At 39.8% G+C, this 24,747-nt stretch overlaps 1 protein-coding gene across 1 annotated transcript in view; it reads left to right on the plus strand.

Annotated features, from left to right (window-relative positions):
* CNKSR3 (CNKSR family member 3) overlaps nt 1-24,747 on the plus strand; it is a 56,760-nt gene that overhangs the window by 26,134 nt on the left and 5,879 nt on the right. The window contains exons 2-10 of the mRNA XM_027887457.1: nt 2,886-3,049; nt 10,445-10,647; nt 11,931-12,018; nt 15,108-15,149; nt 16,993-17,112; nt 19,114-19,173; nt 21,856-21,924; nt 22,675-22,821; nt 24,515-24,639. Of these exons, the coding sequence (XP_027743258.1) occupies nt 2,886-3,049; nt 10,445-10,647; nt 11,931-12,018; nt 15,108-15,149; nt 16,993-17,112; nt 19,114-19,173; nt 21,856-21,924; nt 22,675-22,821; nt 24,515-24,639 (1,018 nt within the window). The remainder of the gene's footprint in view (nt 1-2,885; nt 3,050-10,444; nt 10,648-11,930; nt 12,019-15,107; nt 15,150-16,992; nt 17,113-19,113; nt 19,174-21,855; nt 21,925-22,674; nt 22,822-24,514; nt 24,640-24,747) is intronic.

The raw sequence follows: 24,747 nt of genomic DNA on the forward strand, positions 1-24,747 counted from the left end.
AGTCTTAAATTCATCTAAGTTTCTCAGAAATACCTAGACAGTGCTAATGGGCAATACCAAGTCCCCATGAGGTTCCGAAGTTCACGAAGAAAATACATAGAAAGAACATAGATGTTTGGAAGAAGGAAAAAATGAGCAATTCATTTAGTTTACTAGTAACATTTGAATGCTGACTTTTAAAACTTAAATATTATTAAAATTTCTTGAACTGGGTTATGAGTGCTTTTTCCTCCCTTCTCCCTTCCCACTTTGGAGTTTCATTTGCATATGATATTTAAACATTTCATTCATATGATAGAAAGGTAAACAATAGGCTATAAACCTGGTTGCAATCTCAATTAAAATGTTTAACATTTTACCATATGTTTCTTAGTAAACATAATAGCACTAATGTTAGTAAGCTCATCTTAAACCATCAGTGAACATGAGTTTGTGGGTCTGTCTTCACTGCCTGCTTTGCATAGTTTTGGTCACTTAAATAAATGTCTAATTGAGCAGCTGTGCCACTATGTTAACTGTTTTGAGTCAACATTTGTGCAATTTTGTAATATTTTATGTTGCGAAATATAGTCCTATAGTGTCTGTCTTGCTTTTAAGGACTCTTACTAAAAAAAAAAAAATGTTTTAGAGGTAGCTCTTCAAGTTGTAATAGGCCTGCAAGCATGAATTAAAAAAGCACAGGTAAGCTGAGAGCCATAGTTGTATTTCTGCAGGAGAATACATACATTTCAGTCTCCATGTTTTAGCAGAGAATGAAGTTCTAGAAAGTTGAGACAACACATAAAAGATAGTAGGCGAAAGCCACACTGCATGAAAAAAACTTAATAAAAACTACACTGCCTATTGAATGAAGTGTTTTATTTTAGGTGTTTGTGTAATTTGGGATGGAAACTATGGGCTTACAAGGGCAAATGATGGGAAACAGTGGTCTGCAAGGCAGCAATAAAAATTGGGAATGCCAAATATGTGGACTGTGTGTAGCCTTGGTTGAGAATTTGTTTTGAAAAAATAAATTGTTAAACAATGAAGGCCAGATATTTTTTATTATTTTTCCTGGGAAGAGAGTTTGTATAGACTAAGGGAGAATTTAGTGCCTGTGGGAAAGAGAACAGTGGACTCAATTTTCAAAATTTATGCAGCTTTGCCAAGACAGATGGGAAGAAACAAGAGTGCCCCCAAGTAACTGTAGCCCTGGGAGACTCTGCTTATCTTGCGTGCAGGTTTTCCCATTCATAATTATCCTTAAAATTCAAGCTGTGTGCATTGGTAGCTCTGCATGCGGAGGAGTCAAGCTCACTAAGCCAGATGTTGATTTACTGTGATAATTAAACTTGGCCAAGTCATGTAAGAGGGTGTCTGTTCTTATTAACTTCGGGGTGAGCATTGGAAAGGCAAGTGATGTGTGTTAAGTCAGCTCATGCCTTTCGGAGTCTGTCATCTGCAGATCTGCTGTGACTGGGCAGTGCAAGGTAGCAGTGGCTGCTCATGCCGCTGCTATGAAGTGAATGTACTTCATGTGACTCTGAGTCCTCCTTGTGATCTGTGTCAAATCTTTTCTTGGTGGTAGAGTGTGCTGGGAGTACTTGTATTCCAGGCTGCCGCTGCAACTTCATGAGTGGAACTGAGTGCTTTTCTTTTGGCTCCCATCTCTTTGTAGTTCAGGATGCTGTTTGTGTTTCTCATCTGCTGCGTTCGATATCCTGTCCATCTCAGTGGTTTCCTTTTGAAGCAGCATAGTGAATAAACATCCTTTATACAGCTAAATGTTATTTTTTTAATGCAATGGTGAAACAATGTAGCTATTGTGGATAACACACACTAGATGTCAAATGTGCAATCTGAATTTTTGCTCAAGTGAACTGTTTTCAATGAACATGGTGTATTTCTCTAAAACAGATCTATTTGGGTCAGTTCCTTTTGCTCTAGCCAATATGTTGAAGGGGAGCAGAGCATCAAGAGCACTGCATCATCTTTAAAATAACACATCCATCCAGATTTTCCTCCCAGATTGTTGCTGCTTACAGGATCTTTAACAACAGAGGAAATGAGCAGAATACACACGAAAACAGGATTAACACATGAAGTTTAGTTAAATAAGATGAAAACCAGAAACCCTTTCTGTAATCACTGGGGAAAACCTACTGCGGAGAACAGGATTATAGAATCACATTTTAAAGTGGGGATTTGGGGGATGTTGCTGGGACAAAATACTCTAAGCTGTTTTAAAAATACTTCTAGATAGAAAAAATGAATTAGATTTCTTGTTTGTATGTGTTGTTGATCCTTAGCAAGGGATGGCCACCTCAGGAAGCTGCAGGGTCTCATGAATCAAGGGAATAATGAGATTGGAACCAAACATAATTTTGATTGCTTTGCCTTTAATTATTTTCATGTTCCTTCTCCTCAGTTATTGCTTTTATTGCTTTGCTTGTTTAATTAGGCTTTGGACAAGATCTTTGTTCTTACCTTGAGTTGGATTTTATTTTTTTTTTTTTTGTCAGTTGTTATTTTTTGTTGTTGTTGCTTTGCATGCCCTTCAGGGTTTTGGTTTACCCTGATTGCTGACTCTATGTATGCCCTTTGGTCATACACCAGAGGCATATTCTTAACTGCTTTTTGTTCAGACACCAGAGGCATATTCTTAACTGCTGAGGTTGATCCACAAGGAGCAGGAAGGTTATGCAGTTCTTCATAATTTATATGCTCAGTTTCTATGCCCCTTCTATGCAACAACCTTAGGTGCACTGCAAGATTCTTTCATAATTTTGCATTGTGTATTTCATTAACTTGCATTTTCTGCCTTTTATAGGGTGGTGGGGGTTTTTTCTCTCTTTTTGTTTTGTTTGTTTTTGACGTCCCTTTTTTTCACTTTTGTGTTTTGGTAGGCCTGGATGACTGCCTGCAGCAGTATGTCCACAAATTTGAACGGGAGAAGATTAATGGTGAACAACTCCTACAGATTTCTCACCAGGACCTTGAAGACTTGGGTATCTCACGGATTGGACACCAGGAACTGGTTCTAGAGGCTGTGGATCTCCTGTGTGCACTGGTTAGTTAAGTGGTGAATTGACATGCAAAGAATTTCCTAAAGCGCTCTTTTTGGGTGAATAACCAAGGCGAGACTGATAAAACCAGAATACCTTTGTCCCCTGCTTTCTGTTACACATCATGATAAAAGGAAACAGTAAGAACTTGTTTAATTCTTCCAAGTTTTGTATTAATAGCTCTTTAACTTTTTCCTAATAAGAGGCAACTTTAATTCATTTGGTTGTGCTTCCAAAGGTAGAAGTTGTCCAAGTGGTATTGTTAGTCTTGTGGCTCCTGTTAGTGAACAGAGCAATTAGAATAGAGTGAATTTGTGTTAGAAGATAGAAGGCATATTGTTAAAATGACAGGAACCAGAAGTTCCTCACATCAGTTGAAATAGGTTTAGGGCAATTCTGTAGCAAACATATGAAGTGAAGAAAAATTAAGTCTTGGAATGAGGAATGTTTTGCTACCTCAGTTACCATGTAGTTGAACACTCACTGGATTCAGAACTCAAGCTGTTCCTTTCTCTTACTCCTGATATATCACTGAAGATACTTATAAAACAAATACTCTGTGAAGAATAAATATATTTTGGATTGTTTTGCTAGTTCAGGCTTTATTTAAAGGCAATAGTTTGGACACACTCTTGAAGGTGTGTTTGATGTAATGCAGTCAATGAGCAGCAGAGGTGTATATATAATTACATCAGGGAGAAGGGTGGGAAAGCCTGCCCAATGATTCCTTGGCCAGCACTGGCTCATCTTCCCTTCATTAGGCAAGGCTTGCTGCACTGAGCATACTCCTCTTAAAATCGAGAGTCTTTATTACCTGTATGATATGCTTTATTTGCTGCAGAGAGGTGCCATAGGGATCATTCCCACTCTGTGACCAGGAACAAATTGGATAGCCTGTACTGAAAGAAGCATATTTAATGAAATCTCTTCACGCACTCTGCATGTCTTGCAAAGAGTTGCTCTTGTATTTGAAAAACATTTTACTTCCTTTACATATTTGATCTGTCAAAAATTAACACCTAGCTAGAAAATCTGATAGAAGAACGTGATTAGGCTGAAATGCAGTTTATGATGTGGGAGGGGATAGTCGGTTGGGCAAGTGAAGGGGTCTGGTGAGTTAGTAAAGTACTGTGGGCTGTATACAGTCCTGTCTGAAGTAATCTATGTGGCAGTCCCTGAAGGCACTTTTTTCTTTTAAAAATATTAGAATAAAGTGAACAAAGCTGGACAACTGCCAGAATTTAAAGCTGTGTTTTATCTCCTACAATTTCCTTCTAATTTCCTTTGTAGGCAAAAGTTTTGACCTCAGACCCATTTCTGGAAATCCTTTGTGAAATGTAGCTCAAGTTAATGCATTAGACAGCTATTGCATACTACAGCTGAAATGTCCTTGTTACCTTGTTCAGAGGTGGAGAAAGAATTTTGATGTTTTAGGTATGCCCTTTGCCATCTTATTGATGCCCCTTCCCTTAAGTTTTTGGAATTGCATAAAATCACTGTTGATTTTCTTTCCAAGGGTATGCTAAATTCTAGTGACAGCCAGTTTTTTATTTTGTTCTCTCTTTGTTTTTGTTGAGAATAAAGGTTTCTGGATTCCACCTGTGTTAGTTCTTTGAAAGTGGGAATGTGTGTCATTTAGTGTATGTGTGAGTACATATCATGGTATTTCCCTGACTTTTGCGGTTTTGAAAGTAGAGGAACTATTTTTGGATTTTATCTTTCTTCCATTTTCTTTTTTTGTCCCCCAGCACCCCCACTGTGGTATTAGCTCACACTGTGGAAACGTGGCATTGGCTGGGCCAGTCTGAAGTCACACTTTCAAAGTTGTTGTTCTTGGCGGAGAAGAGCTGAGAGGGGGTTTTGGTAGTTCCCCAGACCTGGAGTTCTCAAGAAGAATTTCCCTTTTTATCTAGTTTTGCCTTGGCAGTTTTCCAAATGAGTTTCCTTCAGATCAGTGGTTTGGTTCCTTCACAGCACAAGAACACATGTGACTCTAAAGGCAGCTGGGTAGCTTATTTGGAATATCTTTCTCCTGTTGAAATCTTTTCAAGCAGTCACTTTATAGACCTCTGTTCCAGCCTCAGTAGATCAGTCACAAAAATGCAGTGTGAAGGCAGTTGTTTCCTTGAGAAAGGACACCAAATACACCTGATTATTAATTTTGTTTTTAGAGGGTTTGAGTATTATTTGCCAGTGCCAAGCTGAACATAAGTCTGTAAGTTACGGTGTGAAAGAGAAGTTAATTTGTCTTTGTCTGCTGCTTTTGTGATGAAGCAATATTCCCTCATCTCCTCATAGCAGTGACCACATGCACAGCATCCTGAAGAGGTGGCAGGAGAGTGTGGACTGGGATTAAAAAGTGAAGGTTTCCTCTGAGCACACATTTCTTTTGCTCTCGAGCTGGTCTGACAGAGTTTTCTGAATGGGTGTTCAAGACTTATTTGAGGAATTAAGAGGATGTATCAAAGGATTTGAATTCCCCAGAGGGGAAAAAAACCCCATCAACTTGAGTGCCTCCATGTTTTTGTCAACAGTATTTGCTTGGGGGGTAAAGGGATGGAAGAAAGACATTTCTGAATTGACTTCGAAGTATTTGGGGAAGGGGGAACAAACATACATAACTATGCTTTTCAAACCACAACAGCAGGGAGAGAAATCCAGAAAAAAAAAAGCTTTTTGGGGCTTAATGCTTGCATTATTTTATATTTGTTAATAGGAAACTGTGCAAAAATTTTCACTTTTAATGTGTTCTTTGGGTTTGATTTTTGAATCTTTACCTACATTGTGTAATGCGAGAGTTTCCAAGTAAAAAAACAGTGAATTTTTTTTGAGGTTAGAATGAAGAGATACTAGTTTTATACAATTAAAAAACACCACTAAGAAACTCATAAACCAAAAAGAACATAGTTGATAATTTCACTCATAGTAATGTTCTGCCAGCATATTTTCAGTGTAACAAAATATAACATCATAACATAAAACATGCATACATGCTTTAGTGCCCAATCCTTGTCAAAGGATATCTGCACACTGCCTCATGAGATTTCAATTTTTCTAGATCTTTCAAATCTAGTGCTGTTTATTAGGAAATTTTTTATCTCAAAGGATTCTTTAGGAGGCATTTTTAAGAGGACAAGAGCAAGAATGAGTCACTGTGACAGCACCTTGCATTAACTCTAGTGTTTATATAGGCATGAAGTGACTTGGATCAGCTTCTGAGCATGCATTCAGTCTGGTTTTATTCATCTTTTTTTACAGAACAGGCTTTCATTTGGATCAGCCAGCAGATCCAGCTCATACATTATGGGATGTGAACATGGCTGTAAAAGAGCAGGGGATGCTGTCCCTGGGCAGTGGCAGGGCTCTATATCAGCCCAGATCTGGCACAACTGCTGTGCTCTTTTGGCTTCAGTTAGCTATGTTTTTTATTTACTTTATGCTGGAGGCCTGACCTTGAGCAATTATTTGGTGAGATTACTTTCTCTCATTAAATGTGGTGGAGCTTAGAAAGAGTGTGCTCTTGTGCACATGTGCTCTCTGGTGCACGTGTGGGTGCTGCCTCTCACTCGAGCCCTGCATGTGGCTCCCCAGGTTAATGAGTAATAACCTGGGAATGTTTGACATTGGGTGCTCTTGAGTGCTGGCTTCAGCCTGTGTTTTGATTAAAGCAACTTTGATGTTTTAAATCGGGAGTGATAGGAAAATGTAGCCTGTTTCTTTGGTTCGTGAGAAACATCTAAACCCTTTTGGTTGCTTAAATAATAATTTGTTAACTATTGTAGCCTCAGTCCTGTAGAAATATTTCAAGAAAAGCCTGCTAAGCTTTGTGCTTAGACTGTGTGTCAGTGTGAAAGCTGTTTGGTGTGCTGCCACGATATCAGCATTCCTATCTGTCCTGAATCGGGGCACAGTTCCACGAAAAGTTGAATTAATCCAAATCACCTGCTGCCTCCACCGCCTCCTGTCCTCTGATTAGTGATCTTTTGTGCTTGCACTCACCTGACCCTGAAGTGAGCTACTTCAGGAAGCTAAACCAGTAAAAAGTTAAGAAGGGATTAGATTCCTTTGAATGGTTTAGATCCCTAAACCAGCCTTCCCAACAAACAGACTGGATACTGCAAGTGAAGGAGCAGAAAAATAACAGAAATAGTTGGTGATGTGTGAGGTGTTCAAGACAGTGTCGGCTTGAATGGAAGCATTGCTATATGGTGGAGGGGCAGAATACTTTCCGTCTGTTAGAACAGACAACTGAGGACAATGGCTTGCCCCTGGAGCAGAGGTGGCTTGGGTTGTGATGATGCATTGTTCTGGGGGAGTTCATTCATCAAGACTGATCAGTAGTTGGATAATTTGATTACCTGATACTGAAGAGCTGCTGTTGTGTTGGATAGGCATAGTGCTTAGTCAGGACTTTTCCTAGAGCACAGGCTGCTGGTTTAGATAGCTCCGGTGCACTCTGTAGAATCTTTGGGAGAAGTTGTAGGAGAGCTTAGGGCAGTGACTGTTGGAGCTGGGCTGTGACATGCTCTTTATAGTCTGTTGAGTAGAGCAGTTGCAGTTATGAGCTGCAGCCCCTGCATCTCTAGAGGCAACACCTGTGCTGGTGAAGGCTACCTCAAAACTGAGGTAGACAGATTTATTTAAAAACTACCTGATCTGGAAAAGCCACACCAGACTCACATGCTGTGTAAATAAGGCATTTGAATAAGAGTTGTGATAAGGAGAATGTGAATGTTTTAGGGCCAAAATCAAAATCTTACCTGGTATATCAACATGTGCCTTCTTAAATGGTGGTGCCATCTCTAATCTCAAATACCCGCAGATAGTTGGCACAATTTCTGCATCCGAATGACAGAAAGAAAGACCTGGAGATAATTATATGAAGACTCAAGTTCTGATCAGAGTTATTAGGTGGTTATACCTCTGCACAGAAAAGGTATTTTGTATTTACTGTCCCTTTAAGGAAGGAGGGGATCAGTGTTCTCCAAATCCCCTCTTTAAGAGGGGATTTTCTGATATGGGACTACTTTCTTGAGGTCATAGGAACTTGCCCCACATCCAGACCTGTTTGTGAAAAAGAATTACTTCAACAATAGACTAATATGTGACATTCTGTGAGGAGGAGAAAACTGACTACAAGAAATGCATCAGAATGATGCTCTTGTGGTGTTATTTTTTTTTCTTTTTTGTTGTTGTTGAAATTAAAAGGTGGTAAGTTCACACATGACACTGTACAAGTACTTTAAAGTTGTTAAGTAATACAGATCTTTCCCTTTCTGTGATCCTGGAAAATGAAAGGATATCCTTTGCTGTTGCAACAGTGGCATTTTTTTGAATTGGACATATCCTTTCAACCCCTACTCCTGGCTGCACTTTAAGGGTACTTCCTTGCCAAAAGCCCTGAGGTGGAGGAGGAAGGCACTTGTGTAACTTACACGCACTGGGACCTTACCCATACGAGATACTTTAAAGGTAGCCATGTAGATGAAACTTCTCCATACGCTAGTGTATGTTTTTTTGGGTCAAAGATTCAGTCTCATCTTTCGTAAATTACTTAATCGAAAACATTCTAGACTCTTTTACAGTTGCTTGACTGTAGAGGGAATAGAGCCTCAAGCCAGCATTAGCAGCATCCTGGTCTGCATGTAACGGGAGAGGGGGGGAACTGATTATCACCCTTTACTAGTCATTCATTAATCTGAATATGCCCCCTGTGCTAAGTACAGGAAAGGTAGAGAGAAACCAAGGCAAGCTCAGTGGAGGGCTATCAGGTTGGTCAGGGTTGGAGTACTTGCCCATGAGGAGAGGCTGAGGGACTGAGACTTCTTCAGCTAGGGAGGAGACAGTTCCAGGGAGGCCCAACAGCAGATCCCTAGCACCTACCATGGCGGGAAACACAGTTGGCAGGATGACAGAGTTAGGCTTGCATGGCAGGAAGATGAGAGACTTTGGGCAGAATTGAAATGAGTTCAGACTGGATATAAGGAAACATTTACTTACTCTCAGGACAGTCAGATGGTTGATCAAGTTGCCCAGAAAGGTTCTACAGTCTTTGTCCTTGGAGGTTTTCAAGACCTGACAGGATGGAATGCTGGATAAGCTACTCTGAACTCAGAGCTGAGTCTGCTGTGAGCAGGAGGTTGGTCTGAGATCTCCATAGCTCCCCTTCAGCCTGGGTGGTGCTGTGATCCTGAGTGGAGTTATTGGGAGCCCCTGGAAACTAGGTATTGAAAGGAATTACAATTTGCTTTAGTTGTTTTAGGTTTTTGAGTGGGAAAGGAAAAAGAATAGGTAGTACAGCTGACTAAACTGTGGAACTTGGAGGTTAGTTGCAAGAACCTGCAGCAGCAAAAGAACAGAGAAAGGCAGGACTCTTTAGTATTTTTGGGTGTTTGTTTTGTTCTGGTGGCAGTGTCTTTTGTTTATTTTCCCCCCGCCTTTTCTCAAGAAAAGAAGGAATTTTCATTCTGCAAGAGCTAAGCTTTGCCTGGGACTTAGACAGAAGTTTTACAAGGTGGAATAACTCAGAAACAAAGATAGTTACATATTGCTACATAATTCATACATTTGCACGCTAACAGTGAAAAGAAGAAATTCTTGATTACAAAATTGAGTTGCCTTCAGAAGAGAGAAGCATTTCTGACGTGTTTGGAATGAGATGATCAATGCATTACTTAAAACAATTGGGTTTTAGTCTTATGGAATGTGGCTTGGTTGTATTTGAATTTACAAAGTTGAAATTATAGGCAAGACTTACAGAATTTTTTAGATTTTGTAAATTTTTGTAAAAATGCTGCTGAATGAAAAATGTTTAAAAATGGCTTTAATTACTATATATAATGTTAATGCAGTCCTCAAACTTGTAAATAATTGCACTGCTGTAGTCAAAGAGCACAGTTACTGAAAACTTGTGATCCAAATATTTACTTATGATTTTGATTGCAAAATTACATTTGCTTCCTGTTGTTTTTGTCTCCTACCAGATTTAACTTATCTTTAGTTGTGAATGGAATGTTACTTCAGTGTTTATGTACCACAATATAGAAAACATTTTAAGAAGAAAAACAGTGTTTGCATTCCTTTCATAAAAGTAAAAACAACAAAATGCTGTTATTAACAAGTAAATGACATGTGTTAGGACAGTGGGACTTTGATTGATTGATTTGATTGATAAGTGTCCTCAAATCTCAATGTCAGAAACTGAGAGGGTTTTGGCAAACTTTAGTGGCTGTAGTGTAGAACAAATCTTAGAAGGTATTTTTGCCAAAAAAAAAAACAACCTAGAAGAAAACTGTGCGAATAGTCAGACATTTCATCCAATATGAGCTTGTAACTTGTGGTGTAAATAAGCAGGAGAACTCAGTGAGGTTATTTATCATGCTTTATAATACTCCTTGCAGAACTATGGCCTTGAAACAGACAATATGAAGAACCTGGTTCTCAAACTGCGAGCATCATCCAACAATCTGCAAAATTACATCAGCAGCCGTAGGAAAAGTTCAAATTATGACGGAAATACCTCTCGCAAGCCCCCCAATGAATTCCTTACTTCTGTGGTAGAGCTTATTGGTGCTGCTAAAGCCTTGCTTGCGTGGTTGGACAGGTAAGAATAAAATCATTATGTTTTAATTTACTGCTCTAAGGAATTGTTTTTCCTTGTAGGGCAGTTCCTAGATGCCTGGGTGTAAAGATCTCGATCTCAGTCATTCCTTTTTTGATGTTACCAGAAGGCCTCTAGCGAACAATTAGAATCTGGGGTAATCTACTCTTGTACTTCCACTCTTGCTAAAACCAGCAAAACCATTACATTGCACACAAACTGGTGTTTATAAAAGTAGGAGTCTTCTCTTTCAGGTCATTTCTCATGCATGTGACTACTTATCTTTTCCTCTTCCACCTTGTAAATTACTTGCCATTGGCACGTCCCTATCTAAAAGAATTTTTAATGTTCTGCTAAAATCATGGCCTTAGCTATGTGATTACAAAAATGAACAGTGGGAGAGATTCTCCTTATGCCTGTTTTGTTTTCTGTCTTCCCCTCCCCCTTATTTAATGCTCTTTTTGTCTGGAAAGAGCAAGAGTTGTTTTGTGACAGCTGTAGCAGGTCAAGTGCTGGCAAGGATGCAGTCTGTGATAACAGATGAACATAAATTCTCAAACCCCTTGCTAGCTTTCCTGGGAAGGAGGAGAACTGCACAGGGGCTGACAACAAGAAGCACTTTTATCCTTCAGTATCCCTGCTCTCAAGCAAGGTGTTGGTCTGTGTCCAGGTAGTGATGTTAACAGCTTGTGCCTCTCACCTGGTCCTCTTCTTTCACCATGTTGCTAGCAACTCACCCTAGATTTTTTTCTGTAACTCACCATCAGGAAAATTGTTGGCTTACTCATTTCCAAACATGCTGTGGTCACTTCTCAACCCCTCTTCTAGCTTTTGCAGCTGTCTGGAGGATCTGAGGTAGGACTCTACAGGCTATAAAGCTGCCTTACCTATAATGATTCTTTAGTCTCACTGTACCTCTGTGTGTAAAATGTGAAAATCCATTTTTCTTATTTTAGAGATTTTTTTTTTTACTTTCTCCAGTCAGAAAGTTAGAGGTCTTCTCATTGGCAAACCCAAGTGTGTGATTTTTACAACACAGTATGACTTGAGCGTGTAAGTAGAGAGAACTGTAGTTTGGAAAACCATTTCTTCTGGTTCTATTCTCTGAACTTGCTTACCACAGGGATAGACATTTTCCAGTTATGGTGCAAGAATGGAGCAGGACTATGCAGTCAGGAATACTGATGTGAAACTCTGGTGTACTCTCATATGCTTTTTGTCATCAATAAGGTAGGATTGGAAAAGGCTGGTCCTTTTGATCTAAGGGTAATTTTCTCTTGTTGCAGGACCCCATTTACAGGTATTGCTGACTTTTCATCAATGAAGAACAGAATCATTCAGCTCTGCTTGGACCTCACTACTGCTGTTCAGAAGGTCAGCTGATTTCTCTTCCTCTTTGCCTTCCAAAAGGGAAGGAAAGGGGGTGTTTAGGGAAGTAATGTGCTTACCGTGTGCTGAGTGCTAAAGAAAGGCAGATCTGGGAATGAGAGCTTTCTTTAAACTTTGAAGGTCCATGAGGGTCAGTTTCAGTTGTTTGTTTTTCTGAGTGGTGGGAGTTTTTTGTTATTCCTACCCCAATTTAATTGCTGGCTGTATCTGAAGTGACTGCGGTTTAAAGGCTACTTATATTTTCTTGAGCTTTATGAGAAAGGGGCTTAGTTTTTGAAATAGTTGGTCTGCATTTGAAGATCTTCACCTTCCAAACAACACGTTGATAAAGAGTTATCAGTGCTAACTCTAAATAAAAATATGGCTCCATTGCTTTCTACATCTGTGCCTGCAAGCTTCTTAGGTCTGGTCCCAAAACAGTGTTTTAGCTATCAGATGGGAAATGCTGCATGTAATGGAAGGAGTTGCCACCTTTACAATACAAATTGCACTACCCAGGCTGCTTCTACCACTACTGCAACACCACCGTATTTTTCAGAACTTTAATTTATCATCTGTGTGAGGAGTACTTGTACACGTAATAGCTGAAGGGACATGCAGCAACATGTAGCATCTTGGCAAATGACGTTTTTTTCTTCTCTGAATAATACCGCCTGTCTTTGAAACTGTTTTGAGAGCATACCACTGCTCTGACCATGAAGCACTGTGTGCACACTTCAGTTATTGCCAGACTTGCTCTCAGAACCATTACTCCATGGCCACATATTGTTCAAACTCTGAAGAACCATTCCTGTGACATGTGTGATTCTTTCCCCATGTTGAAGGGATGATGTCAAAGCACAAACATCCTACGAGTTGTCAAGCTATGATGACACCCAATTGCATCAGTTGTATCACTGTCAAAGGATAGTGTCTGGGTACTGTAAATTCTAAGGTGCACAGGTTTGTCCTGCTGCTTGATGCCCTTCTTGCTTGGGCGCTGTGTGTACGAATGCACAACATCAGTGTTTTACAGCTACAGATTTGCAGGTTGTGCAGTAGAACAGTAAGTGTTTCTAGCAGCAGATGGTGTTCACCCAAAAGTGCTACAGGAACTGAAATATGAGATTGCTGAGTATATTAATAAAACTGCTAAAAATGGGGTCTGATCTCTCAGTTAAGTCAGTCTTTGATGGCAGGGGGGTGGAAGTTGGTGAATACTACACCCTAACCTTTTAAAAGGCATCAAACCACTTCTCTGCCAATTCAGTAGGAGCTATAATAAAGAATGGGATTGGTACAGACAAGAAAAATCATTATTGGGGGAAGAACCAAGACTATTTTGTACTGGGACACTACATGTATGTTGGAACGGTCTGAAGGAGTCACACTGATGTGGAAAAGAGAGATACAACTGAAAAATTTTTATGAGAGCTTTTAGAGTTCAAAAGTATTTCTTATTAGATTATAAACTATAGTAACAAATGATCAGTTCTAATAGTGGAGAAGAGACCAGGATGGCTCTCATGGAGCCAGTGGTGCTCTGCATAATCGTAAATGACGTATAGAAGTGGGTGAATAATGAAGCAAGGAAGGAATGCAAGAAGATTCTAGTTAACTTTAGTGATAGCTATGTAGACTCAAAGACCAGAGTTTATTCCACTTAAAGTTCTGTGGCAAACTTAATATTGAGCAACTGAGCTGCAGGATAGATGACATTTTCCTATTGATTCATGCAGATGTATTTTGCCGAGAAAGGCAGGAGACAGTCCTCCACGAACTTCTCCAACATGACTCCTTCCCATGGGCTGCACTTCTTCACAAACTGCACCAACCTGGGTCCCTCACACAGGGTGCAGTCCTTCAGGAACAAACTGTTTCAGGGTGGGTCCCCCCTGGGGTCACAAGTTGTGCCAACAAACCTGCTCCAGCGTGGGCTTCTCATGGTGTCACAGCCTCCTTTGGGCAGTCACCTGCTCCAGTGTGGGGTCTTCCACAGGCTAGAGGTGGATCTCTGCTCCACTGTAGACCTCCATGGGCTACAGGGGGACACCCTGCCTCACCATGGTCTGCAGTGTGGGTGGCAGGGGAATCTCTGCTGTGGTGCCTGGAGCACCTCCTGCACATCCTCCTTCACTGACCATAGTATTTGGAGAGTTGTTTCTCTCACACCCTTACCCCCCTCTCTGGCTGCAGTTACACAGGGCTTTTTTCCCCACTTCTAAATCTGTTACCCCAGAGGTGCTACCACTGTTGCTGATGGGCTCTGCCTTGACTAGTGACAGGTCCATCATGGAGATTGTTGGCACTGGCTTCATGGGGAAGCTTCACAGGGAAGCTTCTTTCAGAAGCCACCCCTGTTGGATCCCTGTTACCAAACCTTTGCTGTGCAAACCCAATACAAATTCAAAGGCAAATATCCTGGAATTTAACCTTGTTAAAATGCTTGGGGTTTGGGGGTTTTCTCCTTATAGATACTATAAATCTTGTTTTGTTTTTTTATCGGCTATATTAACTTTTTAATCTGAGCATAATATTATTCTCCAGTTCAGCTCTTGCAGAAAACAGTGATGACTTCTGTAGTTTCTTACATGAACTTGTTTCAGTTCAAAGACTTTTGTACCTGGGCTGTGTAAACAATGCCTTGTGTGCAGTCCTCTGCCCTTCAGGAATGTCATCAATAGCATATTAAAAAAAAAAATCACTTTCCATTCTGTTTTCAACAATATGTTTTAGATAAATTTTGATGCCTGGGACAGAGAAGTACCTAATCAGTGTAAGGCAAACTCATCTACCTGGCCTTCTGAGAGTATTTCATTTTGCAGGGTTCTGCTTCTCTGGAAGAGTCGACTGCTGTAATTGAATCCCACATTCTCCTAGTTTTCAAGGTTTATTATTGCTTTCTATCGGGGCCAGAAAATAGTTGCTTAACAGTCCATTTGAGCCCTACTGGGTGAAACTAATCTGAGTAATCCCTCCAGCATGAATAACTGTTTCTATTCAAGGTTGAAATGGCAGTTTTGCAGAATTTTCAGAGATATTTGTTTACATTTTTATTGGTTAATGCGGGGCTTTTGTTCTTGTTTTATTTTTAGGATTGCACTGTAGCTGACATGGAAGATAAAGTCCAGGCTGTGGTAAGTTTATGTTTCTGTTGAAACTCAGCTGTTTGCGTTCACATTTATTTCAGTTGCTCCTATACTGACTGTACTGACAACAGCTTTTCAGTCCCAAATGTACAAGCGTATCATGCAAGTAAACATTACTATGGATTGTTTTGTGAATATTCTTCGCTGTAGAGGAAATCAGTGAAATTTGAACAGACGGGTAGGGTGTGTAATAGCATGGAGTCAAGTATTCCTTAAAGTTTCATTCCACAGCTATTTTTCCAAGAGGATTTAGACCTCAAATTTTCAAGGGAGGAGTAGTACTATAGAATGTTCATAGGCTAAATAAACCAATTATGCCTGTGAAGTGCACTTAGTACCTTAATAAGCAGACACTATGCCTTATTACACTTCTTCATGTAGAAGAACTGCCCTACCACAGAGCTGAAGTTCTGTTTCTGTTTGTACTTGAGCTGCAGTTTCCAGGGTTGTTTGGAGCAGCCTTGTGACCAAATGTGGAGTGTAATGGAATGCTTTTTATATTTTGAAACAGTTAATCATCGCTTCCTGCTTTTGACATGAACCAGGCTGTGCTCTTTGATAAGGCCTTCCGGTAGCTCATAGATGCTTAGGAATTTAGTAGCAAAATAACTAAAAATAATTCTGTCCGTAAATACTGAGACCACGTAAAAGGGAGTTTTCTGCATCTTTCTTTTTCCATTTGTGCACACCCGCTCTGGAAGTAGGTATTGTTGTTTGGAATTCCCTTGTTTGAGCGGTTCCTCACATTCACACTTAAACATTGTTTTGATTTATTTTATTGCTGCTCTATAAATCTGACGTAAAACAACACAGAAGACGTTGGAACTATTGTTTCCAGGGACCATTGTGATCAAAACCACTGTCTTCCTATTACGCAGCTCCTCCCCCATCCTGTAATTACATAGGTCTACTTTGACTGGAGGATTCAAACCCCTTGTGAAAGGTGACTTGCTGGTTCCCAAACTGTTTTTAACTAACTACTGTACTGTACTAATCCTCTCTCCCCTCCCCTTTAAGCTTTTGCTACTGACTTTGAGTTTCAGCATTCCTTCAGTTAATGTCAAGATGGAAAACACACTGTGGGAAGTAATGAAATTTGTGAGATTTTTTGACTGTTCCCCCCCCCCCCCATGTTTAATTAGCCCTTCTAATAGTTAAATGTTCTACAAGGCAAAGCCATTCTTCCTCTAACTATACTGATACACATGCCAAGGTCAGAATTAGCCTTTAGTTATGATGTTAGCTTAGGATCAGTTATGTTTCAGTCAAAAGGAAATGTGAACCTTGCCTGCGTAAGCATTCCAGAAGAGGTCAGTTCAGAGGCACAGTGGAAAGAATTACTGCTGAAACACTTAAATGCTACATGTTCTACCTTACACTGTAAAGTTTTAAGCAGGTAAGGCAGTGGCCAGCACATCACTTTTTGTAACACATGGCCAATTTTATTCTCATAGCAGAAATAAGGAACAACATGAAAAACTGTCGACTCTTCCCACAAAGAATCATCAAAATGTTTCAGTATTTTAATGGGTTGTATTTTGGTTAAAAGTGAACAAGCCCTTACCCAAATTTTTGCTGTATTTTCAGTGTTTATTGCTTTAGACAGAGGATGTGTCAGCATCTGCTAGCGATGGTGAGGGGGCACTAATGGAAACAAGTTGTTTTTACTGTGTCACAGTAAGAATATAAACATACTGTAGAATAGGTCTGTACAAATGAATCTGCTGTTTCAGTGGTTTTAGAACTCATTTCCTTTACGTCTTTTGACAACTGGAAGAGGAAGAAGCCAGGGAGAATTTTCCTAACTGTTTTTTGTATGTTCTCATTGTAGGCCAAGACTTTAAATGGCATTTGTGATAAAGCCATTCGATCAACTACAGATCCATTGATGAGCCAGTGTGCCTGTCTGGAGGAGGTTCACTTAACCAACATTAAACCTGGGGAAGGCCTGGTAAGAACTAGAGTGTCCTGATGTCTCCAGTGTCTAATAGGTAGTCTTGTGAGCCGATGCAAGTGTTTAGATATAGTAAGATATTTCAAGACCTATATAGAAAAGAAAGAGACATGGGGAGGAAGTCTAAAGGTTATAATGGCCAGTCTCTTCGCGAACGAAGAACCGGGGAAGGTCTTTCCACCTTCCAGCCTGCGCATTGGATTTTTTAGGTGAGACACAGTGTGCGCGAAACTGAGCCCACCCTTTAATCCTGAGGTTCATCTGCCGGGGCCAAACACGCTTGGACGGTGGCAGTGAGGTCCTCAGGACGTAGATGGATTGCCTTATGGGCTAACGAGCTCCATCTGCCCGGGGAGGGGCCCCGACCGGGAATCGAACCCGGGTCTCTGCAGTGACAGTGCAGTGTGTTTTCCTCTACACCACCGGGGGCTCCCCAATCTAAAGGTTAATGGTCAGGTGGTATGCTGGAGTGGCTGCCAAAGACAGGTATGCATGGTAATAGGTTTGATCCCAAATATAATTTTTAGTGGTAAGCTGTTGAAGATTTTTGTCTTAATGAGGGTATTGAAAATTTACAAATACTTGTGAAATTAGTAGTTCTGTTTTTGCGGGTTACCTTATCTAGTTGTTTTTTTCATAGGTCTGGGGGAGGGAGAAGGTAATGAGAAACGATGTTTGTGTTTTGAAAGATGTGGTTTTATTTGTTTTCATATGAAGATTCAGAAGAATATGAGAATTTTTAAGATTAGCTGTTAGCAGGAATAGGAGAACTTTTAATATGTTCTGTGACTGACTCTTGTTCATTCAGTAGATTCTGCTTAGCTGAGTGCTGGTTATGAGAAACTTAGTTTGAAATCGTAGTGGATTTTCTGCCTAGTGAACAGATGTGATAGAATGAATTGGAGGGAACTGAAATTCTTAAGTGCATTTGTATTCACCCCCTGGCCCTGAACGCAGAAGAGATGAACACTTACAGAGAAAGCTGCCTAGTCTTACTATGCTATATAGTTTTACCTAGACCAATGGATTTAACTGAATTAGTCATGCATTCTTGAAATTATGGGGACCTCTGTTAATGCACAAGCTACAACAATGCGAAGTCAGTCTAGCTTGGACTAAGTAAGAAATGAGGAGGTAGGTGCACACAATTGGAAACTGACAGGCAAACGGGGAAGGAATTGGCTTGATAGGAAGGATCAAAAAAAAAATCTTCTGTTTTTCTGCTTTCAGCTCCAGAATAACATCCAGTTCTATACTGCTCAGTATGAGTGCTTCTAACAACAAGATGTAGATAGGAAAAGTAGATACCTATTTTTTTGTAAATGATGAAACCAATATACTGGTCACCTCTTGCGGAGAAATCTATATAATTATTGATTATTAGCCGGCTTGTGATTTTTAATTTGGTGTTCTTACGGTCAACACCCACTTCATCTGAGTTTGTCCTTGTATTCACACTGAGCATTAACATACAGAACCACAGACGCTCTGCTGGAGCTTTCGTTGCTTACATAAGCACTGTGGCTGTGAGTCAATCAATGTATTGACTTGCCAGGAGAAGCTGTAAAAGAACATATCTGCAATATTTGTAGCCCACCTGTGTAAGTGAGCTTTGCGTGGAGAGGACTAGTGGCTACCTAGTAAAACCTGTAATTCTCTAGTGCAGACTGGGTAGTGATGAAAAAAAGGTTTTATTGAGGCCAAAGACTGACAAGGCAGCAAAATGAGTTTTGTATTACCAACCAGATAGTGTTTCTGTGTAATGTTCCATATATCTGGTGTTTTAATTCATAATAAATATTATAATTAATTATACTAAAAGTGATCTATGAAGAAGTTTAAGGTAATATTAGACCACATACTTTACTAGGGAAAATATATGAATTGTTAACTGGTTTTAATAATGTTTTGAGTCTGTTGCCAACATTTGTTTAATCAGATAAGTTATGTGGTTTGTGTTGCCTTTAAAGTTGTTTTTAATTTTTTCTTTATGCTTAGGGAATGTACATAAAATCAACTTACGATGGATTGCATGTAATTACTGGAACTACAGAAAACGTAAGTGAAGTAAATGTAGATGAAGTCGGGCTATCTGGACAGTAGCTTTGCTGAGTTAGTCTGAGTTACTAGTTTTTGTTGTTTTACATATAACTTGCATGGTATTACTGCTTCTAATACTGTGTGATGCATCATTTGTTTATCCATAATTTTTAAATATTTTGTGTCTGCATGTTTCACAGTCAAATTAAACCAGTTTCTGCAAGTTACATGAGTTACTATTTTAATACCAAGCATTTGAACTTACTTTAATAAGGTACTGTATCTGCTGTTCTGAGCCCTTATGGTATCTTGTTTAACAGAGTCGTGTATGTATTTGCTCTCTGCTGGCAAAGGCAATCTCCCCTAATGGGAACAGTTAGGTGGTAGTGTGCTAGATTCGGGAATAAGTAATGAAATTAATGAGCTGTCCCGGCACAAAATTACCTTGCAGAGTAGAAAGACTATGAACAAGTAAGACTTCTAAGAGTGGTGAGCTGGAAGGAAATAGTAGGCAGAGTAGGCAACTAGTTTTTGCCGCAGGTGATCACTTCTTCCATTTGTACACTTTGTACAAATGTAGTCCTTTTGTAGCAGGTACTTCATTGAAGGCTTCTGGGTAACCACTGAAGGAGTGGAGCCCCAGCCAGAAGCTGAGGGTGGCAGGTGATGCTGTGGTGGTGTCAAACATGCTGCGGTACAGGAGCAGTGACTGAAAGAAAGAAGAGCAGAGAAACTTGGCTTTTGCACCAATGGTGTTGTGTTTTTTTTTTTTTTTTTTTTTTTTTTTTTTTTTTTTTTTTTTTTTTTTTTTTTTTTTTTTTTTTTTTTGTTTTTTTTTTTTTTTTTGTGAATAGGAAAGAACCAGTGGTTCTAGTTGTTATCCCTGCCGAGTCCAGGGCCAGGAGAAGGGGATGGAAATCTGTTCAGAGTGCAGAGTGAAAGCTTTTATAGCTTTTATGCTACTGTCATGGCATAACTCTGTATAGAATCTGCCACAAAGACCAGGCCCACTTTGACAGCAATTTCAACGTCTGATAAATGTGAAAGAATGTCATGTTGACTGCTGACAAGCTGCCTCTGCATGTAGATCTTATTTTGGGGGCTGTATTTCTTCTGTAGCTTTGAGTGTTGACTTAAATGTCTTCTTTTTTTATCAACACTGCTTCTTCCTTTGGAGCAACAGAACTTGGAGTGACTGAGATCTGCAAACAACTAATGTCTTTAGGGTAGCATGGTATTGCTTAGATGACTGAGGCTGGGTCTTAGCTCAGTTTTCTTCATAGATTTGGAATGGTATCTTAGTGGCTATTCCCAGAAGCTGGTGTATTGGAATGCAGTGGAATTGCATCCCTGACTTGATAGTACTGAACAGTGGAAGGACTGGAAAAGTGCATTTGGTACCAGTCAGCCAAGAGGATTCCTAAGTTGTACCATCTTATGTGTGACTTCCTGTGTCACATTGGCCTAGACCTAAACTTTGTTCTTTCCTCTGTTTTCACATATGGTCCAAGTGTCTGTGCTGTGACCTGTCACTTGTAGGAGCTCTCTGTGCAAAGGTCCCCCACCCTCCCTCAGATGAGCTGTTGGTCTCCCAAAGGACAGCTTGCAATGGGCTTTGTTTTTTCCTAAACTTGACTTTGGCCCGGCGTTTTTTCATGGTCTTAGTTGACTCATATATATGCAGCTTTCCAGAGAGGCATTTCCTTTCAGAGGAAGCAAGAAGACAATGAAGAAACGGGGTTACTCATGATAGCTGGAGCCTCCCGTAAATTCCCACACATTTTCTTCCCTTGCTGCACTGTTTATTCTTAGTTCTTTCTCATAAGAAAGGTAGTGGAGCTCTAAAGGTGTGATGAGTCCTTAATCCCAGTGCTTAGTGCTGGAGTCAGTAGAAAGAGCTGGACTGCTGCCAGGTGATTGCTCATGGGGTGGGGGGAATGGGAGGAGGAGTTGTCCTGTGACCCAGCTCTTGATAAATGTAAATATTGACACATTTAACTCCTTCTTGCTAATGGTTCCCCAGAGCTTAGGTTGTGTTCCAAGAAACTTGTATTTTAAGGTGTATTGTTATTAGATAGTTATTTGAAAAATACCTGTCTGTGCATACTGGATGTGTGCAAACATGTATTTTTATCTGTTGTCCTTGATGATGCAAGCAGGCAGTTTCACATTAAAGTTGGAAGCTTTTATTTACACTATGAAACAGAAAGTGCAATGGATCTGTCTTACGGATTGGAGGGGTTTTGGTCCTTTGTTCTGTACATTCAAGGTCTTTTTTTTTTTTTTTTTTTTTTTTTTTTTTTTTTTTTTTTTTTTTTTTTTTTTTTTTTTTTTTTTTTTTTTAAATCAGTATGCATTTATTTGAAAGCTTTTTAGGATAGTTGCTGTGTTAGGGCGGAAACCCTCTTCAGTCCTCTCCCACTACTGTCTAAAACTAAAGTACAAACTGGAGGCAAAAGGACAGTAGAGACTGTCCCATGACTTAAGTACCATTTAGCCTGTAACAGATGTAGGGTATGCCTTCTCCCTTAAATAAATAATTTGATGAATTAACTTGCATTTCTGAAGTCATCAGCAGATGTGAAAATTATCTATACTGAAGAGCATTGCTGATGCAACCTTTGACTTAGCGTGGTGGGGGTTGTTATGGGAGGGATGAAAACCTGCTGAAGCACATGACTCTTGTTTTCCTTTTTGTAGTCCCCTGCTGATCGCTCTCAGAAGATTCATGCTGGTGATGAAGTGATCCAGGTTAATCGGCAAACTGTGGTTAGTAACTGACAGTGTTACCAACTTTCCATCTCCTTGCTCTGCAAGGCTTGATCCCCAGTGGTACTGAGGGGATGGGGTCAGGAGGTGACTCTGGTATTTTCCTTGTGAAATATCTGAGGCTTTTTAATGTATTGCTTTCAAGACAAATTTTATTCTTTGCAATATTTTGATAAAGTAAATATGCAATATTTCATGTTTTAAATGTTGTATGCATCATATTAAAATCCTTCATGTTGTATTTAAGACCAGTTTTAAAATGCTTTGTTACAGTCCACTGAAATGCAGATAAAAACAGCTTAAAAACCCCCCAATCATTTGCAAATGATTGTCAAATCATTTGCGTCTGAGAACTTGGATATTATGATTGCATTTTTGCTTAGCACAGGTAAGCAACGCCTCTCAACGGGAGAAAGAAATATGACAAAAGTCGGTTACTGTGAAATCCCTGTGTTAGTCAATTTGAGCACATCCATGTATCCTTCTAGGACCAGAACTGAGGTATAAAGAGCATTGCTTGATGCTTCAGTTTAGTTTACAGCTTAAGTAGAGAAATTCCTTGGAAACAAGAATGAAGAACCATGCGAAAAAGAAGCTTTCCACTTTTTTCTTCATTCTGACTCTTTTTGATCTTTTGTATCTCTTCTAGGTTCATATTAAAACAGTTTGACTTGGGGAATTTGGGTTTTTCTTGTTTGTTCGCTTTCAGAAAAGAAATGCCAAATAAAAGAGGTCTTTATTCTGTTCCAGGTTGGATGGCAGCTAAAAAATCTGGTAGCAAAGCTGAGAGAGAATCCTGCTGGAGTTAGGCTGCTGCTTAAAAAACGTCCTACTGGCTCTTTCCATTTCACTCCTGCTCCATTAAAGAACCTGCGCTGGAAACCACCCTTGGTGCAGGTGAGAGGCAGCCAGCTCCACTCTGATCTCAGGATGGGAATGCCTTGGTTGCAGCTTGAAAAAGCGAAATCCCAGAAATGCACCCAGGTACTCAAGTTTAACTACAGATCAAGGAAGGTTAGGTGAAAAGGCTGTCCTTTTCTGGTTCCTACATAAAAGGGAAAATGTTCTTGCCTTTTTCTATTTTTTTTTTTCCCTCATGTTTCCTTAAAAACAGATAATGCCCTCTTGGTACACAAGTGGACTAGGTGTGCTGAGCATTTTAATCAGTCTGTGTGTCACTGGGAGAACTTATCTGAGGAGAAACTGCTGAAACCGATGATATGTATGGAATTCATCAGCATGGAGCAATAAAGACTTTCTGTATTTAGCACAGTAATACATTTTTGCTGAAATAACTTAGATTATTCCATACATTTGTCCTCCTTTTAGTCTGCTGAAGGATAGGTAAGAGTGTTTTTCAAGAAGTCATTTAAACTACTTGTTTAAATAAGATTAGGTTGTTGGGCGATTCGCAGATTGGCTACTGAGAAAACAGAGAAAGTGTGTTAATAATTATTAAATAACGATGTTGAGGAATGGCTTGTTGCGTTAGGAAACTTAGGGCTTAATGCTTATGGAAGGAAACAACCAGACTGAATTTAAAGTCATTACGTGAAATGAATAAAATCAGTGAGACTTCCCATTCCTGCTCCTGTTGTGATATAGGTCTCCCAACAGCTGTGAGGGTAATTTATCAACCTTAGAAATGTCAGTGACTGTCACAAGTCTTGATGAAGGCAGATTTCTCTCAAACTGGGTAGAAGATGCATACTTGACTACTTTTCCCATCCTTTCTTTCACCAATGCCTGTGTCTTGGTTTTGTGTCATCATGCCTGACATGTGCTACCAGTGTGAAGAGCTGAGGTGGGCTGGCATATAGGTGATAACAAGCGGTGTTTCCTTAGGGGAATGAGTTGATTGGAGAAGCCTGTTGACAGTTCTGGGTTTTCTGCACATTGACCAGTAAAAGGCAGGTGCATGTGCAGGGGTGCTCTTAACTAAGCGGACAGAGTGAAAGCCTGGACACGTCCTTACAAAAAGGGGAGAGTGCGCTTCTCTTGCCTGACAAAGGTGAAAGGGTCTTTGAAGCCTTTTCCCTCCTGGACAGGAGCCTGGCAAGATACTGAGAATATAGAAGTGAGCCACAAAGATGAGCAGTGCCAAATCTGTTTTTTCTTTGCTTCCCTGACTGCAGTTATATCTGTTGATCCAATTTATGGTGAACTTTACCATATTCCTGTTTATGCCCCAGGCGCTGGACTTTATGGAATAAAGGTAGTGTGAGCTGGCTTTGCAAGGCTTGCCAATCATATCTTTTTTTAACAAATTACATTCTTTTAATGCATCTAAAAATAGAAGAAGGGGTTTTGTCTCAGTTGTGTTTTTTTTTGAATTTACAGGAAAAATGGAAAGAGCAAAATGTTCTTGAGCAGTAGATTACCCATGATAGGACTTCTGTAGGAGGGATTGCAAAGCTAGCCAAAACTGGGGGTGGAGGAAAATATAACTTCTAAGAGTTTTTAATATGTTCATACAGCATGGAGATAGTATTGATATAGGGGGTGAAAATGGTACTATTGATTATTAAATTATTTTTTTTGTGAATGATAAATGAATGCTCAGATGTTTGATAGCTGTCTAACATTTCAGACCAGTCCTCCACCAACTTCAACTCAGTCACCAGAAAGCACCGTGGATACCTCACTGAAGAAGGAGAAGCCGGCCATTTTGGATCTGTACATACCCCCTCCACCAGCTGTTCCATATTCTCCTCGGTATGCAAATAAACATGCACTACTGAACAAAAAACTCCTTCATTACACTTGTTTCTGAGCTGGCTTGCTGTTACAGCTCTGTGCAGATTAGTTTGATGAAACTGTAAA

This window comes from Empidonax traillii, unplaced genomic scaffold (assembly GCF_003031625.1).
Source record: "Empidonax traillii isolate 1590-97213 ecotype Southwest subspecies unplaced genomic scaffold, ASM303162v1 scaffold211:size764888, whole genome shotgun sequence".
NCBI classification, from domain to species: Eukaryota; Metazoa; Chordata; class Aves; order Passeriformes; family Tyrannidae; genus Empidonax; species Empidonax traillii.